The sequence below is a fragment of the Microtus oregoni genome, unplaced genomic scaffold (assembly GCF_018167655.1).
Source record: "Microtus oregoni isolate MIOR12 unplaced genomic scaffold, Mior012 000000F_ref0000247, whole genome shotgun sequence".
Taxonomy (NCBI): Eukaryota; Metazoa; Chordata; class Mammalia; order Rodentia; family Cricetidae; genus Microtus; species Microtus oregoni.
Window position 1 is genome coordinate 39,363,773 of NW_024543059.1, and position 13,627 is coordinate 39,377,399.

Sequence of the window (13,627 nt, forward strand, 5' to 3'; positions counted from 1 at the left end):
GTGGGTGTTGTACTTCAAGTTCCAGCCTTGATTTTTACGTGATTATGGACTTTAACCTGGAACTGTGAACCAAATAAGACTTTTTCTCCCTTAAGTGAACTTTGGTTGGGTAATTATCACAGCCACTGAATGACTCTGGGACTCGTATCTCAATGTCAATAGTTGTTGGGTGTAGGTCTCCTTTGCCAGCATCAAAGGTGGGGATGGGATGGCAGTGAGGACTTTTTCATCTCTTCATCAACCAAGAAGCCCCCAGGCCTGAGAAGTGGCATAATTTTCAGCCCAAGATGTAGTGATGAGGCGAGCATGCCTGCTTTTTGTTTCGCCTGACTCCTGCATGGCTAGCTTAGCCCCAGAATAATTACACGGAAACTGTATTCATTTAAACACTGCCTGGCCTATTATATCTAGCCTCTTCTTAGCTAACTCTCATATCTTGCTTTAACCCATATCTAGTAATCTGTGTATTACCACGGGGTGGTGGCTTACTGGGAAAGATCCTAACCTGCGTCTGTCTTGGGTCAGAGAATCATGGCGTCTGCCTGACTCTGCTTTCTTTCTCCCAGCATTCTGTTCTGTCTATTCCACCTATCTAAGTTGCTGTCCTATTGAAAAGCCAAGGCAGTTTCTTTATTAACCAATGAAAGTAGCACATAGACAGATGACCGTCCTCCATCACCAAGATAGGTGCATCCCAATGGGGAATGTTGAGCACACGGAGAAGAAAATGGAGTACTTGGCACTAACTCTTCAGTGAGCATGAGTTGTCCTTACCTCATATGGCCCAGCCACTTTCCTTGACTACAAGTCTGGATGGCATGATCTCTGTAAATGGCTTCCCTTGCAGGGAGGATAATTGATTTAGATTCTACCTTTGTTTTTCTCTCCTACTCCAGGGAAAGGTGAGATGATTAAAGGCAATCCTGCCCACTCTGCTGTGAACCACAGTATAAGCCGCAGGTCTGACACTCACTAAACCTACTCTTTTTTTCATTTTGAGCAAAAGCTTTGGTGACTCTCACCGGAGTCTCAATTGTGACCAGGTCCTTGTCATCATCTGAGATGATCAGAGCAGATATGCTTGAGACATGCAGAATGAATGGGCATGGGTTGAAATGACGTCTTATCTGAGTAGCCTACTGGTATGAAACAGACATTCAGTATACTTTGGGTCATTTTCCTCCACGTTCAGGATTAATAACCTAGAAAGAAACTGGACCAGAGAACTCTTTGTACAAACAGTATGTGTGTCCATGCATGCATGTGTGATTCTGTGTATTCAGAGGAAAAATTTTGTTCAGTTTTGAAAAATGATTTACTGACCTTCTGTAAATATTTGAGTTATTTTGTCCACGGAGAAAGGAGTCATTTACTATAATATTTAACATTTCTTGTATTCTAGCTACTGTTTGGATATTGTCTAAGACAATTAAAACATGTTACAACATTTTCACTTCAGAATAACCCTACGAGGCATGCACTACACAGATGTGGGACTCAGGATCAGGGATTAAGCTACCTGGAGGCTGAGTGAAATAGTTGGAATAAGAACTTGGTGGTCTGGCTGTGAATTTATTTTTTAGCTTTTCAATGATGTTCCTTCAGGCTTATGTTTATCTGTAACAATTCTTGGTTTTTAATTTTAGAGAGGTAGTGGGTTCTTTTCTTCTCCTGTTATGATGAAATACTCTGACAGATGCAATCAAAGGGAGAATGGTTTTTCTTTACTCATAGATTTTAAAAATACTTATTTTTTATTTTTTAAATTTCACACATGTATAACATGAGTTTTAGCCATCTTCACTTCCTATTAGCATTTATATTGATACCATTCTTCTTTTAATTCCCCCTCTACTTTCTTTTCTTCCCCAGGTATGTGTAGGTGCTACTGGGTTTCATCATACTTGCTTGCACGAGCATGGGTAGGAAGTTGTTTCTCAGTGAGGGTAGCTTATCATCGGCTACACAACTGAAGGAAAGGGCATCTCTGTCCCAGCAACTGTTAGGTGTCAGTAGATCTTCTCAGACAGGTGGCCCCTCATGGCTCCCTTCCCCATCCCCGATGCAATATTGATGGATCTGGTCTTGTGTAGGTCTCTTGCCCATCCCCAATGCACTATTGATAGGTCTAGTCTTATGTAGGTCCCGTCCCCTTCCCCGATGCAATAGTGATGAGTCTGGTCTTATGTACGTCCCTTCCCCATCCCCGAGGCAATATTAATAGATATAGTCTTGTGTAGGTCCCCTCCCCATCCCCGATGCAATAGTAATGGGTCTGGTCTTGTGTAGGTCCCCTCTCCATTCCCCAATGCAATAGTGATGGGTCTAGTCTTGTTCTTGTGTAGGTCCCTTTTCCATCCCCAGTGCAATAGTGATGGATCTGGTCTTGTGTAGGTCCTTCCCCATCCCCGATGCAATAGTAATGGGTCTGGTCTTGTGTAGGTCCCCTCTCCATCCCCAGTGCAATAGTGATGGGTCTAGTCTTGTTCTTGTGTAGGTCCCTTTTCCATCCCCAGTGCAATAGTGATGGATCTGGTCTTGTGTAGGTCCTTCCCCATCCCTGATGCAATAGTGATGGGTCTGGTCTTGTGTAGGTCCCCTCCCCATCCCCAATGCAATAGTGATGTGTCTAGTCTTATGTAGGTCTTGCTCTAGTAGCACAGGGGCACTAAACAGATGACGAGTACAACAGCTATGTCCTTTTTGTGACACACCCCTGTCCTCCAGCACTTACATTCTTTCAGCTCGGTCTTTAGTGTCCCCTCTGGGCTTATCAGGGTGGGGAAGTCATGGGAGCTAGAGCTGAGGATATATTATATTCATAGTCAGCAGGCAAAGTAGTGAATGCTGGTGTGGGTCACTGTTTCCTAATTCAGTCACTCAGAGGATGGTGCCACCCATACTTGGGTTGGGTCTTTCCCACTCTTGATGTAACCTAGATAATTCTTTATAGGCATTCCTGGAGGCTTGTCTCTCTCTCTCTCTCTCTCTCTCTCTCTCTCTCTCTCTCTCTCTCGGGCTTAAATTTTTTATTATTTTTTATTGATTTTTATTGAGCTCTATATCTGCTCTCCTCCCTCCCTCCCTCCCTCCCTCCCTTCCCCACCCTTCCCTCTCCCATGGTCCCCATGCTCCCAATTTGGTCAGGAGATCTTGTCTTTTTCTACTTCCCATGTAGATTAGATCCATGTATATCTCTCTTAGGGTCCTCATTGTTGTTTAGGTCCTCTGGGATTGTGATTTGTGGGCTGGTTTTCTTTGCTTTATGTTTAAAAACCACTTATGAGCTAGTACATATGCTAATTGTCTTTCTGGGTTTGGGTTACCTCACTCAAAATAATGTTTTCTAGATCCATCCATTTGCCTGCATTTCAAGATGTCGTTATTTTTTCTGCTATGTAGTACTCCATTGTGTAAATATACCACATTTTCCTTATCCATTCTTCCGTCAAGGGGCATTTAGGTTGTTTCCAGGTTCTGGCTATGAACATAGTTGAACAGATGTCCTTGTGGCACGATTGAGCATCCTTTGGATATATACCCAAAAGTGGTATTGCTGGGTCTTGAGGAAGGTTGTTTCCTAATTTTCTGAGAAATTGCCACACTGACATCCAAAGGGGCTGTACCAGCTTGCACTCCCACCAGCAATGTAGGCGTGTTCCCTTTACCCCACATCCTCTTCAGCATAAGTGGAAGCTTTTCTCTTAAGTAACTCTTGATCTTGTCAAGTCAACAATCAGTGTTAACTAGCATACAGACTCAGGCCAGGGCACACTGATTCTTCCACAAAGGATGGTACTAGGAAAGGCCACAGAAGAATATGGAGGCATTTTTAGTGACTGTGGTCAGCAGGGACAGAGGATGATAATGGGTGTTGATGGGACTGGTCTGCCCTGTGCAGCCTTTCTCTGTGTTTAAACCCCCAGCACTGTATAGCTTCTGTTGTATGTAAGATACCAACTTCTCCCTAAGAAACTGAAAATGATATTCCACAAGTACTGTCTTGAGAGAATAGGGGAGATGCTGGTTCAAATAATGCCTGTTCTTTGGTTCAGTTAGGGATCTCCCTCTGATGTAAGGCTACTCAGTTCTCCACCCATTCCTGTTTTATGGGATTGGATAAGAGACAACTTTTGTCTCAAATTCCTTCACAGGTTTTTCTAGAAGTTAACACATTATTTTTAAAAAGAATTTTTCCCTCTGCTTTATCTTTGTGTCTGTGCATGTGTATGTGCCTGTGAGAACAGGTGCACTTGGAGGCTGGGCATATTTGATCTCCTGGGCTGGAGTTAGAGGAGGTTGTGAGCCAACTGTTGTGGATCCTGGCAACCAAATTCTGGTCCTTGCAAGAGCCTCCAAAGTTCATAACCACTAGCTATACCTTCAATCTAACATATTAGTTTTTAGACTGTTTGTTTCTTATTTTTTTAAAAAAAAACATGATGAGATTATAGTAGGGCAGTGGTGGTGCACACCTTTAATCTCAGCACTCGGGAGGCAGAGGCAGATGGATCTTTATGAGTCTGAGGCCATCCTGGTCAACAAGAGCTAGTTCCAAGACAGGCTCCAAAGCTACAGAGAAATCCTGCCTCAACCCCCCCATCTCCAAATTTAGAATAATATGAAGATTTCCTTCTCCATAGCCCTCTCCTTGGTCTCCTTCAAATACACCCTCTCTTTCTTTATTAATTGCTATTGCATGCACATGTGTATGTACGTATATATTTTAAATATAACCTGCTCATGTGTATAATGTTACTTGTATGCACATGTTTAGTATTGGATAGACAGTTGGTATGCTCTTCCCTGAGGGAGATGATTTCTTCTGCTCTCAGCACTTCTTAGTTCTGTTAGTCTTCATGAGGCTTTGTGGGATTTCCCCCATCCACTTTGCATGTGTATTGGTGTTTTCCTTGTTGAGCTCCAGTTTAGGCAGTCATGTTGGTGAGACCTTCTGGGTGTAGTAGCTTCTGACATTGCTAGGAGATAGGCTCTCACAGCGAGGTCCCACATTATTATTATTATTATTATTATTATTATTAATTATTATTATTATTTTGGTTTTTCAAGACAGGGTTTCTCTGTAGCTTTGGTGCCTGTCCCGGCACTAGCTCTTGTAGACCAGGCTGGCCTTGAACTCCCAGAGATCCGCCTGCCTCTGTCTCCCGAGTGCTGGGATTAAAGGCATGCGCCACCACCAACCCGGTCCACCATATTATTTTTAAACCAAGATCAATAACTCCTAATAATCTCGTTTCCATTTGCCCCACCATCAATTTTTTTGTCAGGAAGATTTCCTCTCTGAGGTGGCATTTTTCAACTTACAGATGTTTGGGTGTTGTTAGAAATTCAAATCAGAGCCCAGCAATTTGTATAGAACTTGGAATGTTTACATTTGACCGCTGACATGGAGTAGTTACTTGGAAATAGGAAAAGAAGAACAGCCGCATTTTTATATTAACACAGAGCTCAGTATAGCGGTCACAACATGCCACAATCAGGACTATTCAAAAATAGGAATGACAGGTTACATTTTACTGGCAATAGTTCTCAAAATAGAGCTGAAAAATGTTTTTCCTGGACTTCAGTGGATTTAGGTGTACTTACACAACTATGATTTCAGTTCATGTTATTTTAAGAATATGCAGATTTAAACTTTGGAATTTTGTCTTACTTATCAACTATATTAAAGGTTAATTAGAACCCTTGGTTTTGGGCTAGTGAGATGGCTCAGTAGGTAGAGAAACCTGCTGCTACCAAGTTGATAACCTGAGTTCAGTCCCCACAACTGGGCCGGAAGGAGAGACCTGACTTCTGCACATTATTCTCTGACCACTACATGCATGTCATGGAACACACATGCCCCCAAAGAAATAAATATTGAAAATTTTAAAGAATTGTTGACTGATGTAACCAATATATAGAGTAGGCTTTTACAGAATGATCACTTTTAAGAAGTCTTCTTTATCAGAAGTGAGATTTGAACCCATGCCTTCAGGAGTGTGGGGGTGGGAAGAAGGGAGGACAGAAACAGAGGAGGAGAGAAGGAGAAGAGGGAGGAGGAGAACCTGAGGGAACAGGATGGTTGAGATGGGGGAAGGACAGAGAGGGAGAGCAAGGAAAGAAGTATCTTGATTGTGGGAGCCATTATGGGGCTAGCATAAAACCTGGCACCAGGGAAAATCCCAGAAATCCACAGGATGGCCCCAGCTAAGACCATAAGCAGTAGTGGAGAGGGTGCCTGAACTGGCTATTCCCTGTCACCATAGAAACTTCATCCAGCCTCTGATGGAAGCAGAGGCAGAGATCCATGGCTAAGCACTGGGCCAAGCTTCTGGAGACTAGTCAAAGAGAGGAAGGAGCAATAATATGAGCAAAGGAGTCAGGACTGTGACAGGATATCCACTGAAAGAGCTGACCTGAGCTAGTGGGAGCTCACCAACTCCAGACTGATAGTGGGGGAACCAGCATAAAGCCAAACTAGGCCTTCTGAATGTGGGTAATAATTGTATGGTTTGGGCAATGTGTGGGATCACTGACAGTGGGACTAGGATTTATCCCGAGTGCTTGAACTGACTTTTTGAAGCCAGATTCTTTTTGGAGGGATACCTTTCAGCCTCAATATAGGATGAAGGGCGTTGGTCCTGCCTCAGAGTGATGTGTCAGACTTTGTTGACTGCCAATGGAAGCCTTACCCTCTCTGAGAAGTTGGGGAAAAGTGGGGAGAGCTGGAGGAGGGGAAGGAGTGGGGACTGGGCTAGGTATGTAAAATGAGAAAAGATCATTTAAAAATAATTAAGAAGAAGTCTTCCATAGCCTTTAAAGTATTTTATTAGCAAATATATATACATATGAAGGTATACATATACATACATGTATATGTGTATACACACACACGCATATTTGTTAAACATGCTGCAAAATTTTGGACTTAGAGGGAAAAATGCAAGGAAGTAATCATCCGGAATCTGAGTACCCAGCGATGAGTTTTTTAGCAGTTAGTATTTTGATAACAGCTTTAGTGGAATAGTGAAACTCATTAATAGTCTTAATTTGAGTCATCCTAGAAGCTGACTGTGCACTAAGGCTTTCGGCATGAGTGCCCTGTTCAGGGAGTGCTCCCAGCAGGACCCATCAGACTGTGGATACAATAGATGGTGGGTGGGAAGAACCCGAGCATGGGAGAAGTCAGATGAGAGGTCACATATAGCCTGAACATAAATTATAACTCAGAGACTGTTCATTTCATATGTGTAGGCATCATATACTATCCAGCCATGGGCTTTGGCTCTTGTCATGGGGTTGTAGAACTTGAAAGTAGCTTCCTGCTTTTTGAATGGATGCAATGATCCATGTACCCTCTGTCAGAAATGAACCAATGTTAGGATGTTAGGAAAGCATCCAGAACTTGGATATGGGAGCACAGTTTGCTTAAAAAATATTTAGCAGTTCTTATCGACGCCGAGGCAATGTCGCAGAACCGGTATATTACAGCGGGATGATAGGCTTGGAGTTGATAGTGAGTCGTTTATTTCCCTTTACGGTCAGTGCAGTTCCTGACAGGAAGGCGCTTAGCAGCTGTTGCCTTGTGCTAACTGTTTGACTCCGATGTCGACAGCTGTTTTAGACCTGTCATTTGCTGTTGAGGCTAGATACGCACCTCTGTCATCTGACTTGAGGAATGGGAGTAGACTCTGGTGGGAGCAGAGGACTGAACAAGCAGGATGGAGTGTTGAATCTTAGGGTCGGTCCCCCATGGAATCTTGGGAAAAGTAAGCGTTTGGAAAGAACACCGGAGGAAAAAAGACAGGAGGCAGAATGCTAGGGTGAGGCTGGCTGTGTCAGAAACTTCTAGAAAGAAGAGGAAGCCATGCTGAAGATTACTTACCGTGAGACACGTAAATGATGTCTGTGGCTTACTTGGTGCTACCAACATGACGGCACTCACACAAGAGTCTGTGCTTCCTATTTATATCTGGCATTTAATGCTTTATCTGTGCGCATCTCTAGGAGTGAGTGTCCATTCTGTCAAATGGAGAACTGGGCGGGCGGAGGGGGCGGGGATTAAGGGATTGGCAAGTCTCTTAGAAACATAAAGCATGGCACCTGTCTCTCCTGGCTGTGTAGCACAGTCTTGTCCCCTGACAAGTTTGGGACTGCCTTTTGACTAAAGCAAGGCTCCTCTTCTTGGCTGTCTTAAACATCCTTGCAAAGAATGGGAGAGAAAAACTAAATGCTTTAAATAAAGTGTCTCCAATCTTTTAAAAGAAAGCAATTAATAGGCTAATTTTAAAATTTCAGCCTAAAACTAAATGCTATCAGTGTACAGTGGCTGAATATTTAACATTGTTGTGAATTGTGGTAGTTATAATCAGAGGAAATCTATTTTTTTTTATCTGTCTGGTGTTCTTTCATGCCCATGTACCTTGTCTACAATCTTGACCAGTAAAATCTCTTTCTTACTAAGTTATTCAAGTTCCCTGCAATGTGGCCCCTTCATTATTTCTCCTGTTTGGTCAGAGCTGATGACACTGTGTAGCGTATTAAATCACATTTATCAGAGCACATTTAAAAGGAATTTCTGCAGTGTATTAAAGCCCCTAGCTTAGGGATTATATGTCGCATTCCATCTGAACTGTAAGTTTGCTGAGAACGAGGAAGAAGCCCTGTTGATGTCTGGTGACAAGGCTGTGGCCTGTGGGATGTGGGAAGTGCTTCCCACGAGCCTGTTGTACACAACACAGGGGGTACAAAGTGAGCTATTGCATTTTACAGCACAGAACTCGGGCCCTGACACAGGAGGCCGCCACACTTAGCTGTCAGCTGTTGCAAATTATCAGCACGTCCCGTGGGCATCCCTTTGCATTGAAAAAGAGACTTTAAAAAAAGTGACTGGAACTTGTTGAAACCCGAGCTGTTTTGATATAGAAAGGAAGCCTGCTTTCTCTCCCTGGATTCATCAGTTTGACTTCTGTTATTGTCTTTCTCAGTGGAATTCCCGAGAAGGCTCTAGGTACCCGTTGGTCACCTTTGCAATCTAGTAACGCAAACCATTAGAAGCTCCTGTGATTGGCTCTGCACCGGAACTAACTTTTCCCTGGTATTTGGCTTCTAGGATGGAGTCTTGGTAAAGATGACAGAAGCTTGCCCTCCTTTGAACTGCTCAAAAAAGGATCACATTCTTCCGGAGAATCAGTGCTGTAGAGTCTGCCGAGGTGAGTGAGCTAGCTGGAAGCTTCTGGGCGGGGCTGGAGGTTGGCGCGGAGGTTTGATGGACAGTGGTGCAGATGGCAGCTTGCCTTGCTCATCCCTCCCTGGTTTCAGAGACTTGCGGAGCCCATCTACCTTTCTCTGAGATGAGCTCCGCAATTGCAAAATGAGGATAATAATAGTATCCACCTCATAAGACTGCTGGGAAGATTAAATGGGATAACGTGTGAGCACGAGCAGACATCCCAGCATGGGACAGACATCCAATGAGCAGTGGCTTCTGTGTGAAATGATAGCGCCTGGAATAACAACCATTACTATTATTATTGCATTTTCTCTCGGAGTGGGGCTGAGCAGTGCTCCTCCCTGCCTGCCTTGTCTATGGGCCAGTGCTCTCTTGGAATGACTCATGACGTCAAATGAGCATGCTTGCCAGTTAATTCTCAGGCAGGAATTGTTTTCTTTTCTCTTGCTGGACCCTCTTTCTTTACCAGATTTATTCTTATACATTCAGTTGTTAGCTTATAAATGGATGAAATGGATGCTTTCCCGAAGTTCTCCCCTAGGGAGAATTAGGTGGGTTAGGAGAACCTAGAATGCATTCAGAATCTTAACCCACTAATCCAGTAATACATAGCTACTATGTCATAACTGTGCCTATTCCAAGCTCCTCCCATTCTGCAATAGCCACTGGGGTAGAGCCGCCCTAACAAGATTTTTGTGCTTTCTGAGTAAAGGAGGATCCAGAGTCTTAACAGTTTGATCCCTTTCTCTCCCGCCTTCCTCATGCTCCGTTTTTTTTATAGAAAGCATTAGCAACATTTTTCTTTCTTTCTCTAAAGAGTTACAAAGTAAATATTTTAGTTTTCTGTTATATTTTCTTAATGCTGCTCCTGAGACACAAAAGGACTCAGGAGTGTAGGTGTATGAGCGGGCCCAGCAGAGTCTGGAACTGTTTATAGGCATGCCTGGTAGTGGGTCCTGATCGGCCGGCTCCGTACTCAGCACCTTCTGATATGTGTGGAAAACGTCCACTGTTTTGATGCATTTTCATCTAAAGCTGTGATTGCTCTCAGTGGTTGGTTCAACTCTGTAAAATCTCATTGCTCTCTAAGAATGGCTGTAGAATCAGGAACAGATAATGGTGCCCTTGTGCCCCGGCTACTCTGCCTCTGCTGTCCATGACTTTTCCCCGGGAGATGAGAACAAACCTCTGTCCACTCCGGATAGGGCACTGGAGACACACCGAAGAAATAATTCCACCCAAGTCTATCTTGATGAACCAACGAGTGTATTGCAGTGAGTCATAGAAACATGTCTGGAGGCCGTTCATGGGAGCGTGGGCCAGGAGTTGTGCCCAGTATCATAGGTGAGGGGCTCATTCTTTCTGAGCCTCCTAAGCTTGTTAAGTGTTTGAGCTTTGGGAATTTTTGTTTTAACTTTTGGAGTCTCTTGAGCTTCCTCCTGGGTGTGTCTTCTTTCCGAGGGAGAAACATATGGTTTATTTGCAGCTGGGAGATCTTAGAAATGCCTAAATATTGAGTTGAATTTTCAGAGAGATGCATTTATTGCGAACCAATAAGTTTGTTAGGTAGGCCTTGCAATTTAATGCAAAACCCATCACTGGCTGTTTGTTGAGGTGCCAGGGGGCTTCTGCTTCTGCAGATTCTTTCTGATTAATGGCTTCTTTAGAGCAGAACATTGATCAGGGCACAGAAACCCAAGAGGAATTTCACTGTTCTGACCTAGTTTACAATAGGTGGTCCTGCCTCGGTTTGAGCTTGTCTGGCACCCACACTCTTTATCAGCGAGGCTACTGGCGGGGTGTGTCCCACAGGCGCACCTGGCTCCCACGGGAAGCACTGTGGTGCTTTTACCAAATCTGGTTCAGGTGCAGAGGAACAAGAGGTGGGGGCAGACTTCATAGAGTCCATCTTAGTGAGGGCCAAGCTAGGGAGCTGAGGGCTTTCCTCTTTGCCTCCATGCATGCTCTCTTCTCTGGTAAATATCTGGAAGGAGAGGGTGAGAGTTTTCCTTGGAAATGTTCACATAAGTTAGAGTTTCTTTTGTGTTCTGAATTCTGCATCTTCCATGGGAACTGTTCAGAAAAGATGCAGGGAGGGAGCTTCTTGGAAGTATGGCAAATTAAACCCTCTTTATCTTTACTTTTCTTAACTTAAAAATTTTAATTTTTAAAAATACATTGTTTAGATTCACACATTTTACTTTATTTTATGGGTATAAGGCTGGCATGTATGCTGTGTGTGCATGTATGTGTGCTGGGAACTGAGCCAGGATCCTCTGCAGGAGTAGCCAGTACTCCTAACTGTTAAACCTCTTTAGCCCATCTCTTGACATTCTATTTATATTTCATGTCTCAGAATTTAATGTGCCAATTCCCTTATTTGTAGATAATTGTAACGTTAGGGGGGCCTGCTAGTTGGGATTCCTGTTTAATGGTGTAGGATGATCTTCTGTTTGTGTGTTGCTTTCATTGGTTGAATAAAGAGACTGCCTTGACCTTTTGATAAGGCAGCCCTTAGGTGGGCGGAGTAGACAGAACAGAATGCTGGGAAGAAGGCAATGTGTCAGATGCCATGATTTTTTGGCCTGAGATGGTTAGAATCTTCCCGGTAAGCCCCGACTCTGTGGTGATACACAGATTACTAGATATGGGTTAAAGCAAGATGTGAGAGTTATCCAAGAAGAGGCTAGATATAATGAGCCAGGCAGTTGTTTAAATATATACAGTTTCTGTGTAATTATTTCTGGGGTTAAGCTAGCCTGGTGGCGGGGCGCAGCTCTCCTTACTACAGAGAATGGCTCATGGCAAATTCCAACTTCTACTAACAGCTTTATATACAATTCCTTTTAAAGAAGAAAGACTCAAACATGTGACACTTGACTGCTAATTAATTCCTGGGGCAGAAATTATTACATTTCCTCTTTCTGGAATCCCCATCTCTACCAAATTGACTTTGCTATCAGCAAATGTCAGCTCAAGCATTGCTTACTCAGAATTAGTTGGTGTAGAGGTTAGCTTGATTCAGGAAATAACTAGGCTAGCTAAAAGATAAAACAATTATATTTTTATTTATTATAAGGGAAAAAATTCATGAAACAGGAACAAGAAGTCCAAGCTCAGCTGTGCTGTGAGGGAACCACACACAGAGAGGGCACCTGGATTAAGTGCCATTTTTCTCCAGGTACCAGAAAGCCACACCCTAAATTGGTCCCACCTCTTACAGATAATTGGTTGGCAGAGATTCCCCATCACCTCCCCCTTTTGTCTAAATAAGAACAATCCAAACCCAATACAAAATTATATACAATAGGAACAGATATCAAGTATAAAATTACAACCAACATAATCAATTTTAAGCAAGGAACACATGATAAATGTTTTAATAGACATTCTGTTCCAAAGCGTCTAAATCTTGCATCAGAAATAGGCTTAGCTAAACCATATGACGATGGTAACTGTGACTATCTAATCTTCAACCCCATCGAAGGCCTGAGAAGGGAGATAATATTACTTGAGTAGGCAGTAAGTACAATCAAACAGCTTCCAAAATTAGCAGTATATAGCAGAGACAATTGGCTACTCAAGTGATCATCCAGAGTCTCATTTGCAATGTTGAAGCAACCAACTTTGGCTAAGACCTAGCATAAGTGACAGACCATTTTCAGAGGCAGGAAGTTTTTCAGAACCATATTACTCTGTCTTGGCAAGTTTTGACCATCTTTTTCCTTGTGTCCCTGCTTATCCAGTTAGGATACCATGTACTTTGTCAGTGGTTGAGTGGTTGAGGCATGGACAGTTCCTTGCCCAAAGGCCAATTGTACCAAGAAGAAAACAAACTCTGAGTGGAGTGTCTTCAGTGCTCAACATTCTCTTGGGAATTGATTGGTGCTGTCAGGAGCAATCATGTCTCATGTCAGCAGAACCCTAAGTTATTTAAAAGCCATGTTCTACAGATCCTTGAAGTAGTTGAAGATTACCTATCTAGGCAGAATCCAATCTCTGTGTATCTAAAGAACCTAATTAATCTGACTATATGTATAACAAACATGAACAACTATTGACCTATAATATCTAATACCTATATAACTTAAAGACTAAGACTTCATGTCAGAATATTAAATAATCTGCAAACAAATGTACAATAAATGAGTACAGTGACCTCAAAATGTAAACAATGTATAAGTATCTTAATCAGAGGTAAGAATAATATATAATGCAATATGAAAATATATCCTAAAAATTTTATCAATATACAAAATGTCCTAAACAGAGGTAGAAGCATGCTTGCTGAATATTGCCTTTAATATGGTTAGATATGTTCCTTGTATCCCTGCTCTCTCCAAGACCTTTATCATGAAAGGATGTTGTATTTTGTTAAAGGCTTTTGCAGCA

The 13,627-nt window shown here is 42.7% G+C and overlaps 1 protein-coding gene across 2 annotated transcripts in view; it reads left to right on the forward strand.

The window, feature by feature from the left end:
• The window catches only part of Nell1 (neural EGFL like 1), an 821,283-nt gene that overhangs the window by 243,901 nt on the left and 563,755 nt on the right, over nt 1–13,627 (forward strand). For both annotated transcript variants that reach the window (XM_041649180.1, XM_041649187.1), the window contains exon 11: nt 9,116–9,215. In XM_041649180.1, the coding sequence (XP_041505114.1) occupies nt 9,116–9,215 (100 nt within the window). The remainder of the gene's footprint in view (nt 1–9,115; nt 9,216–13,627) is intronic.